The 18,075-nt window shown below is 39.5% G+C and overlaps 1 protein-coding gene across 1 annotated transcript in view; it reads left to right on the top strand.

Moving 5' to 3' along the window:
* LOC136423901 (steryl-sulfatase-like) overlaps nt 1-18,075 on the top strand; it is a 30,461-nt gene that overhangs the window by 7,462 nt on the left and 4,924 nt on the right. Inside the window, exons 2-5 of the mRNA XM_066412285.1 lie at nt 5,948-6,159; nt 9,217-9,338; nt 15,072-15,194; nt 16,153-16,851. Coding sequence (XP_066268382.1) covers nt 5,972-6,159; nt 9,217-9,338; nt 15,072-15,194; nt 16,153-16,851 — 1,132 coding nt within the window. The 5' untranslated portion in view covers nt 5,948-5,971. The remainder of the gene's footprint in view (nt 1-5,947; nt 6,160-9,216; nt 9,339-15,071; nt 15,195-16,152; nt 16,852-18,075) is intronic.

Here is an 18,075-nt window from a genome sequence, read left to right as displayed (position 1 = left end):
TTTTCAGTACCTAGCACAGACTGAGACATTTTCAGTACCAGAGACAGAAACGTTTCCAGTACCTAGCACACACTGAGACAGTTTCAGTACTAGAGACAGAAACATTTTCATTACCTATAGCACAGATTGAAACATTTTCAGTACTAGAGACAGAAACATTTTCAGTACCTAGCACAGACTGAGACATTTTCAGTACCATGCAAGAATAGCAATGTTTTCAGTACCAAAAATATCATCACAATCCATTGAGAGGTTCTTTACTTCTGCTGACTACAAAAATCCGGAAACACAAACACACACACACAGAAACACCCAAAACTATATTTCCATTTTTCATGGAGGTAATAATAGCAATGTTTTCAGTACCAAGGACAGAGACAGTGAGTTTCTGATAGTGTAATTTAAAGGTTAAAATATGGTCTGAGATTCAAGTTTTTCTCACAGACTTGTTTTTATTTTGTCTCTGATCTTTGTCTTCTTACAAAATCTTGACTATAGACATCCGAGAACCAAGTAAATAAATTGATGTGTCCTCTATTAAAATGAAACATTCCCAGACACTGAATGGAAAAAAAAGATATGGTCATGTTTACCCATACAATGAGCCCCAGGCTATGAGATTGATACTCCAACATTTATACACGATGAGCAGGATATTACACCCACAGAGATGATATATTATTAAAGTCAAGGAGTTTTCCATTTTGCCTTAGGAAGAGAATGTGAACAGAATACATAACGACTCTCAAGAAGCCGCGCTTGAAAGGCCGTATTGTATATCTTGAAATATTTGCAGTGGTTCTATGTTTTAGTACCAAGGACAAAACAATTTTTAAGGACAAAACTATTTTCAGTACCAGGGACAGCAATGTTTTTGACAGGGACATCTTCAATACCATTGTTTTCGAAAAATCATCACCAAGAAACAGTACATATTTTTGTCAGTAATGCACTCTGTGTACCAAACACAAACTCTAAACACCGTGAACACATTTTTTTTCTTTGTTGTAGAATTTAATCTCTTTATCTTAAATGAAATGCATTTTTACATATCTAGCTCTTATATGTGAAGCAGCAGCATCAGGCTGAACTGTGGTTTTAACTATTGGTAAATGGCAAGCCCAATCTAAAAATACAGGCTCACAGTAAAAGCATTAATTTCTATTGTATGGCATAAATTCTTTGAATACAGAATGATACATATACAACACGGTGTATTCCATATCGCCCGAGGTATCAGCCCGACCACGGGTAGGATTGGCCGACAGCTAAGGGTGATACAGAATACACTGCATTTCATTTATGTCATACCCATCCGAGAGAACACACATTTCACAAAGTTGAGAAAATTTGTCGTCGAAAAAAAGGGATAACAGCCAGAATTCCAATGTCCGAATCCAGTATTCCAATTTTGGAAAGCGGGGTGCTCGAAATGCATTTAAAACATTCTAATGGAAGCCCATGTGATAAAAGTAGAGGCCAGTGTGATAACCCAAATTAACCCCCGGTCCGTAACACCCGTATTGAATATTTTCGTGGCCCAGGTATGACATAGATAGAAATATAGACTGGTATCATACATCAGTTTTCTGAAAATAATTTCATCAGGTTGGTAGAACAAAGGATATTTGGAGTTTCTTTTTACACAACCAGGAATCTCACCTGCAGACACCAAAACGTCAGCAGATGAGATTCCTGGTTGTGTAAAAAGAAACTCCAAATATACTGATATCATACAGTTTCGTAATAGCATGTTAGTTATTAATAGTTGCACGCTAGAGATCACAACCCGTGTTTAACCCAGTGTAACCCATGGCCAGGTGCTATAATTCTTAGCCCCCTCTCTTGCCATTAGCCCCAAGCGTGCCATATCTCCCTGTTTTGTATGCAGAACCACATTTCTCAGTGCTATCAGGTGTTAAGACGTCAGAAGAACTCCTGTTTTTTGTAGATAAGATGTCAGGAGACTATAATTTGACATTTCAAAGATGCATATTTCTTCTGCACCATTTCAAACCGCCGTCGTCTTAAATGCTATCAGTCATAAAGAAGTGACCCCAGAAGAGAGGAGGGGAGTTGTGCACTTACTAGGGATGCTTCCCGGAGGAAAAGGCAGTCTCCTGATGGTGTTAAAGTTGTAGAATACAGCACGGTGTTGGGACTGAGGGTGATGTGGAATAAACTGTGTTGTATTTTATTCATGTCATATCCACACGAGAAAACACACTTCCACGGGCTTCCATAGTATATTTAGAAATGCATTTCGAGCACGCTGGTTGCGCCGCTGTCAAAAATTCCAATGCCGGATTGGGAGGTCAGAATCGATGTTGTTACGATGTCTTTGTTCAAGGACACAAAACTCTCTCAACTTCAGGTGCATTTTGCATTGAAATGTGTGTTTTTTTGGGCAATACGACCCATGGTCGGGCCAGAACCTCAGGCGATACGGGATACATGTGTAGTGTTGTATTCTATATATATCACCCGGTCAGGAACACTCATATGGAATGTGATCACGTCCCATGTGGGGCATAAAAACAAACATACATGCATGTAGCTGCTAGCTATAAAAGAGGTGCTAAAAATTTAGTACCTTAGCGTAACTGTGTTCTTACCACACTGGTTTAAGCTCAGGCCACAACTTTTTATTTCTATGGTTTTCAGAAATCTTAGAGTGAATCTTTATTAAGAGGTCAAGGCTGAAAATGCTGGTGCAACTCGTTTTCTAAATAATGATGATTTTTATGTCATACCTTAGCTGTGAAAAGATTTGATACAGGTGTTTCGGACGGGTAATATTTTACGGAATTGTACGGGCTTTGAAGTTTAATTGCACAGGTTTCCATCAAATAGTTCAAACACCCTTTGCATGTGCGGCTGTCAAGAATTCAAATGCTGGATTCGAGTGATGCGAAATATACCGCGTTGTGTTCTCAATATAAATATATATTATTGATTGTAAAGTGTGATTATGCAGAATTTTTCTTGTGATTTCTCTCTCTCTCTCTCCCCAAAAGCGACTGTGGTTTCATCGTTATATAAGTCTTCCCGATATGCGATGTAACAGCATGGGGTTAAGTACACACTGTCTAATGCTTTAGAATTAAATGTGTCATAACTAAATCTCTTTTCACACCTAGACGTTGACAGAATGTGTAACTGACAGCTGGAAGCGTAGCCATTTAAATCATTCTGTATTTCACCTATAAATATAGAAATGATTATGGAACCCACAAATCATTATATATTGTAAAGTCATGTATGATTATATATATTAAGTGACTTAAAAGGATGATAGAAAAAAACCTATTATCATAAGGTTTATTTGTACCTCCTTTTTTTGAAAGTCTTTCTTTATATTCCCTTACATGCAGTGGATACTATTATCTTTTCTCCTTTCGTTGTAGCTAAATTTTAATGGAATAATTTTTCTGAAAGCAAGCATTATTTGTTATATTGTGAGGGTTCAAAGGGTATAACAGCTGCTTTTGTTAATTGCCTCCACTTACCATAATAGTGCCAATTTAGAAAGCAATTTTTTATTTTATTTTGAAATTGAGAATGCCTTCCTACCAACCCAATTTTTTCAGTTTAGTAACCGTAAACACAACACTTTTCTCTTAGGCCTGAACTGGAGTATAGACAAATTAGTCTGAGAGGAACACCTATACTTCGGTGTAAACTGGATCGACTATAATGTAACTGTCAGAGTCACGTTTTCCTTCCAGCCCTTTTTTTTTCATCTAGACCTCTTTTTGAATTTTGTCCTCCCAAAATATCAGAGAACCAAGAAAGTGATCAATTTGCTCATGTTTGTGGCGTTAAGAGATCACATCATAATGTCACTGAGCTTGCATCATGTCCCCCCTTAAAGAGAATGAACTCTCCCAGTCCCTGCGTGCTGTTTGTTATCAAAGGCCTCTCGCTGGGTTTCTCGTGAACACACATGCAGGGCCCTGATTGATGCTGCTTCCCACGATACAGTCTGCAAATCAGGTAACGCAGTGTGCGTCATTAGTACTTTGGACGATGCTTCCTTGCACAGAGTTAATATTGACGTAACGTAAGTCGTGATAGTAAGTGATGGATTACTGTGTACCTGATATACATTTTATTATAGATTTTGAAGTCTCCTAAGGACTGAGTTAGTTGCTGCGCTGAATAACAGCCTGTCAGTTTGATTTTGGTTGAATGTACCTCTCAATTCCTATAGGAAATAATATTTCTTTTTCATGTTATGATATTATGGATAGGTTGTACATTTGGGAGAAGTGTGTTTTGACATGTTACGATGCTCATATGTTCTGATGCTTCAATGTTATACTAAGGGTTAGGGGGATATTGTCGAAATATAGAAGTGTCGGAAAATAGGAGTGTCTGAACATACGTGTAGCGGTGTCGAAACATAGGGGTGTCAGATCATAGGCCTTGGGTGTCAGAACAAAGAGGTGTTGGACATAGGGGTGTCGGAATATAGGGGTGTCGGAACATATGGGTGTCAGAACATTAGGTGTATCAGAACATAGGGGGTTTCGAACATAGGGGTGTCAGAACATATATAGGGGTGTCAGAACATGGGCGTCAGAACATATATGTTCTGTTCTATATATAGGGGCATCAGAACCTAGTGGCGTCAGAACATAGGGGTGTCTGACAATACATGTATAAAGAGTGTAGGAATATAGGAGTGTCAGAATATAGGGTATGGTTATGTAGCTAGGTAATCAATCAATATCTATGAATAACTATTTTTCATGATAGTCATGAATATTGACTGCTAGAGGCCAGATTATGTTAGTAATAATGTATATCACACTGTAACTACATTTTGTATTTTGATGCAAAAGCAACTTTTCCTTCTCAGCCTTCTGTTTTCTTTCTGATCCCTTACATGAACTCTTACGGAAAGTTAGAAATCAAAACAGCCACAGGTGAAACTGCTCTCTCTTCTTCTCTTTCATCCCTTAGTCTAACTATTTGACCGTTGGGGCACCACAGAAAATCTGGCAATCCAGTTTTCTCCACCCTGCTTGGTTTCCTGTCAATATCAGTTCTTCTTAGCATCTTAGTCAGTATCATGCCAGAAACTTGCTACAGTTGCTTTTAATCAAAGAATGAATGTGTAAAATTACAAAGCAAGGAATTCAAAATGATCTGATCTTGCAGCACTCTTGTTCAATTTTTACTCTTAAGCTCCTATCTGTGAATATTCTAAATGTGTCCTTATTGACCTTTTCTCATATTCTTTAGAGGTGGTGATGAAAGACTATCCAATCATCTGCAAAATGTCAATGGTTGATCCACGTAATATGATATGATCATCATATATCATATTCCTGTCATGTTCCTTGTATCAGCATCTCATTACAATAAAAGCCCAGTCACTTGTCATTTGCCGTACGATCATTGCAAACTGAGAGCATTCTTTGGATGGCTGAACAACAGTGTCATACAAAATTTTGTCTTGTTGCCAAAAGGCAGTCTTACATGTAGATCCTTGTCAGCATTTTTTCTATATCGCATCCTGCTTAAGAATTCTTCAACATCAAAATCGTATGACAACCTACGATGAATGTGGTAAAAAAGGTATAGTGCGGTAGCCTTTTTGATGTTGTTGTACATCTTTGCAATTGTAGCCTTTTTGATGTTGTTGTACACCTTTTGAGGCCGTAGGGGCTTAAATATTGGAAGGTGGAGTCTATTTCTCTCCTTCCACCACCTTTTAATTCCACAACTGAAGTCAGGTATTAATTTTTACACCTGCATGGAGTGAGGAAAGTCAATTGTAAAGTGCCTTTCCCAGGCATTGGTGGCATGTCAGGGGATTCGAACCCAGGACCTCTGGGTTCTGGGCCAAACACCCTATTCGCCAACATGACACCACTTACGCCGACCACTTAATGTGACTGCGCAGTAAGTATAACTTACACGTTATTGCTTGTTTCAGACAATCATCTGACGGAGAGAAACGATGAGACGGTACGGATCGCAGACAGCCGTGTCTACGGCATCACTGATCCTTATTCTGGCGCTCTGTTTGGAGCCGTCGCTGGGAGAGGGAGATGGCGGAAAAGTCAACCCAAAGCCCAACTTTCTTCTATTCATGGTGGACGATCTAGGGATAGGAGATGTGGGCTGCTTTGGAAACACATCAATAAGGTAAGGCTTTTCCCTCTTTTGTTAATATTCAACTTAGATAGATATTAAATTAATACTGTAATGCAGAAATGTTTGCCGGGATTTTCATTTTGCGGTAGAGAACAAATGGAGTGTTTGCGGCGGTTTTAAGTTTGCGGTTGAAATAATAGCAGCGCTACAATCTCATAATGGAGACACATTCTGCAGATGGTACTGTAAATGCAGAAATGTTTGTGGTGGTTTGAAGTTTGCTGTGTACAGCAAATTAATGACACCTTGAATATGTCTCCCTTATATATATACATGTATATGACCACCGGTTATTGTGCTAAAGAATTGTTTCAACTGCGAATTTAGAAGGTCATGAAAGCCTCATGAAAGTAAACAAAATTACAGTCTCCAACAATTTCATTCGTGCAGCCTCACAAAATGGAACATGTTTATCACCCAATATTCCAGTTTTGAACAAAAATTGTCAATCCTTAGATAATGTTGTAGACTTCGAATTGAAGCAAAATCTTTTGAACCTTTGGAAAATCATGGGCTTCATATGTTGCCATGACAACATGACAGACTGACCAATGGTACGCGAGCATAATTGGCAACCCTTAGATTGTTGTAGACCTCAAATTGAAGCAAAATCCTTTGACCTTTTGGAAAATCATGGGCTTTGTATGTTGCCATGACAACATTAGAGATTGACCAATGGCATGTGAGCAAATGGATTGGAAGAAAGTAGCTATGGAAGCCCTGGCTCCAGCGTACTTTATTTCATCAGCATACAATTCAGGATGATAATTTGGCTTATTCAGTATTCAGCATACAGCATACAAAACCCTTGCAGGCAACCGCTGGTAGAATGTATTAAATTTTACTCTCTGTATACTTAGTTTACAAGTGGGCTTAATAACATTATTACAATGCATTCTAAAACAAGCCTAAATAAAACATTACTCAAACATTAAAGTATGTAATGGCAATCACTCGTATATCGAGTATGATGACCGTGTCAGTTCCTACACCTAAGTGAGGAGGGTTGACACGGTAGCCTTCGCGTGGATTTATTTAAGGTGGATGACAGGTTGCGAATCTGAGACCCACACACTTTGGGCATCCGTCTTCTCCAGCGGCACCAATTCGAGGGAGACGTGCTGGTTCTGGTTGGGATGCTTGCAGCGAGCTGCCGGATGACTTGGTTACGCTCAAGCTTAAGCAACATTATTAGCACATAACTGATCAAAAGGATCTCTCGGAAAATTCACATTTTAGAGTTAGGTCACACTATGTCAGTCATTGGTTCCTGTATACAGTTTAAACAATGCATGCAGTTAGATATATGCCAAGGTTAGACGTGACAGGTCTTTCGGTGTAACATAACCAGCTGCTGTCGCGCCGCGTGCCTGCAAATTTAAAGCTGGTGTGTTACGCCGAAGGGCGGTTATAGAAATATTATGAAGTATTACCAGCTTTGTATTCCTGTGGTTTTGACATTTTTGCAGCATCTTGTATTTGCTAGATTATTTTTACCCTCTCACTTTAGTTTTCCAGAGGATGTCATCAATAAAATTAAATCAGTGTGGCATTAAGCTTTAGTATGGAAAGCTGTCACAGTGATAGAGATGGCCTTAAGGCACGAAAAATGGCACAATTGTAAGGCAATGTCTAGTACAAGGTATGATTTCTTGCTGTAGGCATACTTTTACACCAAGGAAATTTCTACCTACCCAAGTGAGTACTGTCTGACAAAGAAATTGATGAATTTTTGTATCAACAGGAAGAACCTCGGATCCTGGCATTCAATCAGAAAATGACTGGGTTTAAAGTCTGGGTATAATTTGATTATTTTTTTGCAGACTTCCTAACATAATTGAAGTATTTCCAGCCGTGCCAAATCCATGAGGAACAAGTCAAGGTAGAATTTTTTAGTCTATTAGATTTTACAGGTTCTTTTTCAAGAAGAAAATTAAATGGGGGTATTGTGAGCGTGCAAAGAGACTGAGCAGGGCACTGGTGTGGATATTCCTCCTTTCAAAAGTTTGGAGTTTTAGAGAATTCAAAGCTAAAATTGGATGGCTCCTTGTGGAGGGAGGTAAAATGCTGCCAGTCAGCTCACAGTTGAAGACTGTGGCCATGTGTGACCTAGTGGCATCTCTGGTCAATCTAAATTTTATGCATTTCAGAGGATCCTTCTCCCTTGGGTAAGGGGGTGTATGGTTAGGGCATAGTGGTACAGTCCCCCTCTTTAGAAAATACCTTGCTTTTTATATTGCATGATGTCATCTTGGTTGTCATTCTTAAATCAATGAAAAAATTAGTTTCCAGAAAGAGATTTTTCCCGATATCAGGACATTTTGCCACCAAGATGTTTCGCCGTCAGACAATTTGCTTTCGCCAGTACAGCTGGTCTATGAAGTTCCTACAAACCGCTATGACATTTAGAAATTCGCAAGAACGCTACATATCTCATAGAGGTATTTGATCTTCGATTTCTTGCCTCTCTTTGAAATTCTTTAGTCGGTGTTTTCAAACAGAAGGAACATAAAGATAAGGAATAGGCCTAAAGCATAACAGGATGAAACAAAAGCACTCCAGGTGCTTTTGACTTGCTATTCTTTGATATTTCTGAAACCACATGTTAAACAACTGCAAAATCCAATGCAGAAATATTTTCAGTGGTTTTATGTTTGCAGTTTTCGTGGTGAACCCTTTACTGCAAACTTGAAACCACAGCAAAAAGCCATTCCAATGTGTGACTGTAGCGCTACGTTTGCTTCAAACACGAGTCCAAAACCACCACGAACACTCCTTTTTCTCGATACCGCGAAATCAAGTCCCCGCGAACATTTCTGCATTTACAGTGCTTCATACATAACAACTGCAGAAAAATCAGCACTAGGGACAGGGTCATCAGGTTTGTTGAGTTTCCTATAAATTTGCATTAAAAAAAATAAAAGTTTGAATAAAAGAAAATCCTTGTAGCATAGCAAGATAAGGGAAACTATATGGTGCTTTTGTAATGGAGGGCTGTATTTCACTGAGGTACAAGATCTTTTTTATTCCTCGTTTTTCCTGTTGCAGGACGCCCAACATTGACCGCATTGCCAAAAACGGTGTGAAACTGACGCAGCACCTCGCTGCTGCCGCGGTCTGCACCCCCAGTCGAGCAGCCTTCCTGACGGGGCGCTACCCCATACGCTCAGGTGCGTGTGCTTGTTATTAACTCCCTGAAAGTGGAGGTATTGTTTTTGGTGTATCTGTCTGTGTAACTGTGTGTGTACAATTCTGGGTATTTGTGGTCAGCATAAGCATAGCATATCATAAGAATCTCTGGATGGATTGCAGTGATATTTGGCATGCAGGTTACTAAGGTGTTGGAAAGATGAAGGTCAAGGTTGATGTTGCCCCCCCCCGTGACCTTGGTACTGCAGCAGAGGTTCCAGTTTTTGTATCTTGCGCCTTGATAAGTGTGGTGGGTTCTTTAACATGCTTGAGGTGTGTATCTCCAGGGACCTCCATTTAACGTCCTAAACAAGGGAGATGCATACAAAATGTAGGTACTCATTTATGAATGAGGAAATTGTGTCAAGTACCTTTCCCAAGGGCACAACATCGTGACCTGTCAGGGATTGAAACTCATTACCTCCGGGTTCTGAGTCAACAACTCTAACCACAAGGTCACTGTGCCACCTTGAGAACACTAAAAGCATTTTAAACACTACAGATGGAATTGTGGCTTTTGCCAAACAGATAATTTGGTAAAATTTGGACGGAGTAAAAAAAGAGGACACGTTACTCATTTGTACGTCATTACCAATGTAATTTTGCAATTTATTTCATTCTGTTAGTTTGACAGTCATGCAGTTATGAATGCCCAATAAGCTACAGGAATTAGAAATATATTATAAAGAAGTAAGTTGATTGTACAGTAGATTATAGCTCAAATGTTTAATGTTGCACCGAAAAATTATGTCACATTAAATCATGGCTTTCTCTAGCTTTAGATTTGTTTGCATCCTGCTTAAAGTTAAAGAGTTAGTTAAAGACCTCCTGCGCCACTTGGTGGAACATATGGCGGTGTCCATCTCTGATTTGCAGCCCTTGGGCCACACAACTTTGTGCAAGTCTCTACAACAGAGGGCTAGTCCGCTGGTAGTGGTGTGTGTTTAACTTCCATACTCTTTTCCAAATACTGAGTGCTAAGCAGAGAAAGCAGTATGTACCATTTTTAAAGTCTTTGGTATGACCCAGCCGGGGATCGAACTCACGAACTACCATGTACAAGGCAACCACTCTACCCATTAGGCCATTGCACTAGTTCTGGAGACATGCAGCCCTGCATGAAATCAAAGACAGCTGTTATTTGTGCCCACAAAACGTGTTAGCTACTGTCAAGCTTGCCATATTTGGATATAAATCTGTTCCAAAGCTCCCTTTGATGAGACATCAAGCCTTTAAGTGGGCCAATTTTAGTCAGGTAATGGTGGCAGTCATCACATGTACATGTAAGTGTTGTCATGTTCCATTACTGTACTACTGGGGTTATCATTTTTTCCTGAATGCATTTTACAATAATTATTATAATTGGTAATACTGAAAGGCTGTCATCAACATACCCACCTTCACCTTAAAGTGCTAATGAGACCTAAGCACAACACTGGCATATCATCTTCAAAAATAAGTGTTCATACCCGTAGCCAGGATTTTTAATGGGGGGGTTCTTTTTAATTTTTAAGGGACCAGCGAGCGCCGTAGGTGCGAGCTTCCTAGGGGGGTCCAGGGGTATGCCCCCCCCCCGGGAAATTTTAAAATTTGAACCTTCTGATATGGCATTTCCTGTGTTTTTGAGAGGATTTCACAGGAAGAAATCAGAGACAAAGTTAGCAGTTTTTCTAGGATTTCAGCTCCGTTGGTGATACAAATAGATCCACCTTGAAAAAAACCCCTTGGACATTAAAAAGTGGACCCTTGAGTGTTTCAATTTCTAAGAATTGAACCTTCTGAAAGGGCATTTCCTGTTTTTTTGAGAGAATTTCAGAGGAAAAATCAGAGACAAAATTTTTCTAGGATCCTAGCCTCAGTGGCATTGCTGGTGATACAAATAAGTCCACCTTGAAAAAAATCTTGAACATTAAAAAGTGGACCTTCAAGCCTGTGAAAGTGGACCTTCAAGCCAATGGGGGGGTTCGTCCGAACCCACCTAACCCCCCCCCCCCCCCCCCCCCCCTGGCTACGGGCATGGTGTTATTCAACAAACAGACTTGTTTAAACCAAATTTACACCCTTCTGATGTCTTTGAACATTGGATCATAAAAAAATCTTACCCACTTAGATACTATACACTACTTCTCAAACATCTGATTGTTTCAAAATCTTATCCAGTTGCTTGAGTAACTATTTTTGGCGCACTGTACATTACTATATGTACGGTTGACAGGGATCGCATGTCCATAGCACCCTTCCTGAGAAGATGTGAGGCCGTGACCTTAGCTGTCTTGAAATTTGACTGGCTCTTCGTAATGCCGCCAGTGTTACCATTACGTGACTTTAGCGCTACTGCTGTTTCAAACACAAACTTAAAACACAGCAAACACTCCATTTTCTCCCTAACGGGGAATCCAACCCCTGAGAACTTAAATGCATTTACAGTATTCCTGAGATGACATTACAGTGAACGCAGCAGATGATTCAGAACCTGGCATATCTACTTGCAAAGAACTCTTCATCACATGTATGGTTGCATACAATATCAGCCCTACAGCATCGGCTATGGCATATTAGTCATCAGTGTAGCTTCTCCTGACTTAAGCTGCCGGAACATTGTACACCTTGAGCAGTCAGTTTCATTGATCTCTCGCAGCATTGACTTTGATCACATCAGATGTATGCATCACTGTCAACAACCATTTTGACTCATACATATGATAGATTTGTTTTGTCTTTGTCAGCAGGGCCCTTTGTAATAGCCACAGGCTAGTTGTGCAACCTTGGTTGTGTGTCCTAAACAGTCAAACCAATAGATAAATGCTAAAAAATCCATTGAATTCGACCAGAATTGGCCACCCTTTTGTGAATTTGCTGATGTAAGTGATGGGAAACTGAATTTGTATTGGTGGTGCCAGGATGGCCTGTTTCATAACATGACTGATTGGATAATGTCCGTGGTGCTGATCTCTAGCTGTTATTGCATATCAGGTTTTCGCCCACATATGTTTCAGCTTGATTAGGTATAAATGGGATGGATGGGTGTGAAATGATCTTGTGGGTGGCTAACTGTTGCAAATTGTCATCATCTTTTTTAGCTTTCCTTTGTGAGCAGAAATATATGAAGGCTGTCCAAATTTGCTAGGATACCAGACTGTTTCCAGGGCCTACACAGTCCAGCTCCTTGGCTCTAAGGCCAACATGCGCCCAAGGAAATTTTACCACAGCACCCTCAGAGTTAAACCCCAACAAACAGTCTGGTCGGATGACATAGAACATACTCTTAGTAGGAGGAGAAGCTGTGATTGATGTTGGCCATATACCCAAGGAGCTGGCCTGTGTAGGCCCTGGATACAGTCTGGCATCTAGGCTAGTCCACATTGACTACAGGCCTATGCTGGCCTTATATCTAGTGGTTTGATTCCAGGAAAAAAATGTAAATCCTGAAAAATTAGTGGTGGTTTTATTTTTGCAGTGTTTACGTTGAGCTCTCTTATGTTAGAGTGGCGTGAAGTTGAGACCACTAATTTCCAATTTATCAAATTGTAATGTGTTTACAGGAGTCATGTTTCAGAAATCATGAACCAAATGTCAGGGCTTCAATTTCTGGTTCTCTGATTAGTAAACAGGTTAGTCCAAACCTCATTTGCATGATTAATTAATTACAATCAAGTAAGAGACATACCAGAAACTCTAGTAGATATTTCCTTGGGTGTGTGACATCTTCGAAACTCTTTATTTTCTAGTTGGTATGCAACTCTGAGAGAACTGCTGATGGTAGAGATCAAAGGATTTAAAGATTTAAGACAATATTTCTATTCCGTAATTTCTCCAGAGATTTGCTGAAAGCCCTATACGTGCTCTTTTATGTTTGAGTGTAAATTGAAAACCTGGATCAATAGAGTAAGTCTGTTTCAAGCATTAAGGTCAGATCCAGTGTCTACAAAAGTTCAGAAACATCCTGTCTTATGCTTCGTCCAGCCAGGTCCTGGAGTGATTGTAAGTCTGAGTTAAAGTCACCCCGGGGCCCGACCTTGCCCAAGAATAGCCCGGTAGCTGCAGGGTGTCCCATGGGGCCATGTAGGGCTCACCCCCGAAAGTACAATAAAAAACAGCCCGTAAACTACCCGGTGGGCCCCTTTTGTCATCTGTCTACTTTTATTAACTAAATTCCTCAAGTTCCGGAAATTGTCTTGATACAAATGTAGCTAGGCATAACAATTGAGAACAATTCCCTTGGCCATAATATCCAATGTTTCAGTGTGTTATTATAAATCTCATATCCAACACTGTTTGAGTGATTGTTTATTGCCTAGTTTGGATGATTTCCATATTTTAAGATGACAAATGCAACTTGCTTATTACTGACTGCATGCACAGTCCCAAAAGGACGATCATTAGACATCGGCAATTAATTCCTTATTTTCATTAAGAGGTGCTTTAATTGGAAAGTGTCTGGAAATCATGATTATGTTGCATGAATAAAGCAGAAAAATACTTCTTTTCATAAATTATCTGAGTCTACATTTTAGGGTTGTCTCCAGCTATGATTTTTTGCTGTTTCACTCATTGTTTTTAGAGCCCAGGCCACGTTGTTGATTTGTATTGTTTAATCTGTCATTCAAGCTCATCAAGATACATTTTCATCCCTTTTATGTTGTGAAGTTCAGATTGTTTACAGACGGGGTGAAATTTTTGTCCGTCCCAACATTAGGCAACAAATAGATTTGCATTCCAATTTCTATTCCATTCATTAAGAAATATGTATTCATAGTCAGTGTCTTTATACCCCACTACCTAATCACATGCGTGATGAATAGTGAAGGATATCTATTTTTTGCAGCAAGGTCAGATTGTAACGACTACATGTTACACCCACGTTTCCTGATTACCATTGACCTGTGAGCTCTCAAGGCCTCAGATGTGGGGTACTGTAGATGCATGTTAGGCCACAGCAATTTTTTTTTTTGCTTCTCGAAATAGCGTCTCCTGTTTTCCCCATTTTGAAAAAAATTAAAAAATTGGGTCGCTATTCCCATTCACAAATTATTACTATTTGTTCAGTTGTAGAACTCATCAGCCACCAAAATAGATTATAAAGGCCTCCACATACCTAAAAATTGTGGTCACATTGATCATAATTTATAATTTTTCATTCATTAAGCTATTTCTCAATATATCAATCGATATATTACATGGCAAAAGGTAATTTTGTTACTGAAATTATAGTACTACATCAAAGAAAGGGGTGCATTGCATAAAATGAGCCATACAAAGCTGAAACATGAATAATCGTCTTATTCTTTATGTTATGTAAACCCTTATCTTCACCCAAGACTATTTGAAAAAAAAAAAAAATTTTACCCTGTCGCTCCAATTTTTTTTCTGAAAGAATCCGAGAATCAACAAATAAAATTGGTTTGGCATTGGGATGGAAAAAAACCCAACTTAACTACATCCTTCTAAAAATTCTGAATTGTGTGATGTATTTTCATTTAAAATCACAGTATGTACCGACAAAAAGAGATAACATGGGGTTGCTAACAATGCATGAGAGCGATGGGAAAAAAATTCAAAGCTGAAGACAGCCCTGCCACATGTACATGTACATGTATATCGTCATCGCAAACTCCAAGCCACCACAAACATTCCATGACCGTGAAAACGGTGAACATAAAGTTACAGTGAAAGAAACAAGAATTACAGTATATTATTTTTATGAATCGTTACAGGAATGGCACCATCAGGACAAATGAGGGTCATACCATTCCTCGCCTCACCTGGGGGGTTACCAGCAAATGAAACCACCTTTGCAACCGTACTGAAACAAGCTGGCTATGACACGGCGCTTGTAGGTAAGTATGCAGGGTAATGAATCCCAACTTTTCCTAGTCATTTTGAAACTATCCTAGGCCACCTTGACTGGATTATATGGATGACATCTGCAAGACAGTGCATCAATTTTCATCCTTTTAAAAGAAAAAAAGGAGGTTTGCGACCATACTATAAATAGTATACAAAGAAGCTACAAAATGAGAAAATGTATACCGTAAATTGCAAAACAATTTCGGAAAAGGGATCTTACTAATCGTACAATGCCTTATTTCCTATTGTGTTTTTTTTGCCATGTGTATCAATACAACTTTGTATTTTGAGATCTGAGCAAAGTCTTCCAAAGAAGAAGATGATAAGGACCAAACGAAAGAAGTCATTGCCTTGTTTACCATGTTCAGTGTGTTCAGTCATTTGTTCAACCTTCATAACCGCGTAGATGTCATAATAAAGGCAACTTTTTTTTGCACGCTTGAATCAGTTTTGGGAATTTCACAGGATTTCATCCATATAATCAATCTGGCATTTTAGAATAAAGATGAAATGTACAGTGAAGACGCACATAAATCTGTCCCTTTTTTGTTGTAGGTAAGTGACATCTGGGAGTGAGCTGGCCCAGCCTTCTGTTTTCATGATTTTTTTGGGAAAATAAAAATCCGTTAACCAAGAAATTGAATTGGTGTGGCCTAAAGGCAACTTTTTTTGGGGCCCAACTATCATCTTTTATCAAACGCTCATATACGTTTGGGGTGTCCTGCAGAGGATGTCATCCATATAATGAAATCAATATTGCCTTAAAAATGAAGTTGTGTAATCATCTGTATTATTATCATCACTGTTGTTGTTGTTGTTGAGGAGGTCCTTCATATATTCAGATCAATATTGCCTTGAAAATGAAGATGTGTAATTATCTGTATTTAATTTATTATAGTTGTTGTTGTCGTTGTTGTTATTATTATTATCTGTCCATTTCCTTTTTAGGAAAGTGGCATCTGGGGGTGAGCTGCTCCAACAGGAATGACTTCTGCCACCACCCGCTGAACCACGGCTTCGACTACTTCTACGGCCTGCCGCTCGGTAACGTACGCGACTGCGGAGTCAACGCCGGCACCGTCATGCGAACCAAACCCACCGAACAAATCATCAGCGTCGTCATAGCGATCACCGTGCTCATCCTATCCGTAGCCTTCCTGAAGTTGTACGGCGTCGTCTACTACAACTGGAGGAGTTACTGTAACTTCGTCGGGCTCTGGGTAGGGCTGATTCTCCTCAGCTTCATCTTCTTGAGAAGTTTCCGCACCTTGAACTGCGTCTTGATGAGGAACAAGGACGTCGTCGAGCAGCCCTTCGACTTGGAAACCTTGACTCCGCGATTCACGGAAGAAGCCGTTGCGTACCTACAGGAGAAAAAGGATGTTCCATTCCTGCTGTACGTGGCGTATTCAAAGGTTCACACGGCGCTGGCGACGACGGAAAGATTTCGCGGGAAAAGTCAGCATGGCAGCTACGGCGATAACGTAGAAGAGATGGATTGGAGCGTCGGGGAGATCATGAAAACGCTGGATGAACTGGGGTTGACGGAAAACACGTTTGTGTACTTGTCATCCGATAACGGAGGGCATATAGAGGAGGTATCAGCCCAGGGGGAGGTGCACGGTGGATGGAACGGCATTTATAAAGGTTAGCCTACCATTAGTATTGCTTTTTTGACACACCAATTCATTTCTTGGTTTTCCAGCATTTTGAATACCAAATTTAGAAAGAAAGCGAAAAGTTGAAGGAAAACAAAAATTGTGGCTATATAATAGTGGGTACAGACATTCCCCTCAAACAATGTTAAATGTTTCTTGTTGATTTTTCTAGTTCAGCAGAATTTTTCTAAATATGAAAACCAACAAATGAATTTGTAATTGGCTTTACTTTAATTGTCATGGTTGCATCCTGTCTTCCTGCTTCTTCTCTTGTAGATACCCTTGACTTTGAGCAAGATCGTATCACATCTATTTTTAGAAAGTAAAGATGAAAGTACTTGATTGAGTGCTAGTGCAGCACTGTAGTCAAGATGACTGAGATGTTCAAGCCCACGCATTTAAAGTTTGCATGTTTTATCTTCATTTTGCTTCAATATGAGTTGCTCTCTTATATGTGGTCTATTGTATGCTGTAAATTCCTCTACTTTTGCGCTGGTTTTATTTCGCAGAAGGAGGGAAAAGAGGGTTTGGCAGTGTTTAAATTTGCGGTTGAAACAATTTTGTTCAATAGTCATACAAATGAGACAGCTTTGTAGTGTTATGAGTTTGCAGTGGAGAGGTCACAGCAAAAAAAACATGAAAAAATACTGGAAAAGTTTCAAGATTTACCTACTTGTATATCTACTTGTCCCTGGTGCTGAACTTATAGTTGCTGCCTTTTGCTTTTTCCATTAGGATTCTTTTTTGTGATACGCTTTAAAAGGGAGCACAAAATAGAGTTCTTTTAACTTAAGTTTACTAGAGTCCGTATCTAAAATCTCTTGTTATTTTCTGATGCAGTTTTTTTTTTCTTAAGAGGCGAACAGGCCGGGGCTCTGACCATCCACCCCCTTACCCAGTAGAGTAGATTCTTCAACAAGCATAAAATTAAGATTTACCAGGGATGCTACTACTAGTACTAGGTCATATGTGGCCGCAGTCTTCAACTATGACCTGCCTGACCGTAATTTACCCCCTCAAGAAGCCTCAAAATACCTTGTTTTAACTTAAAATTCTCTGAAACTCCACACCATTGTAGGGGGAAATTCACACCATCCCCGACTTCCTTGCTCTGCTCCCTCATACCCCATACGACTTTTTTCTGGAAAAATCACTGCGAATTTTAAGTAGTAAATAATAAACTCAGAATTTTAAGTTGAAAGTGCCTCATCTC

Source organism: Branchiostoma lanceolatum, chromosome 18 (assembly GCF_035083965.1).
Source record: "Branchiostoma lanceolatum isolate klBraLanc5 chromosome 18, klBraLanc5.hap2, whole genome shotgun sequence".
Lineage (NCBI taxonomy): Eukaryota > Metazoa > Chordata > Leptocardii > Amphioxiformes > Branchiostomatidae > Branchiostoma > Branchiostoma lanceolatum.
The sequence above is the reverse complement of the archived record's forward strand: the minus strand, read 5'-3'. Positions and strand labels throughout refer to the sequence as shown.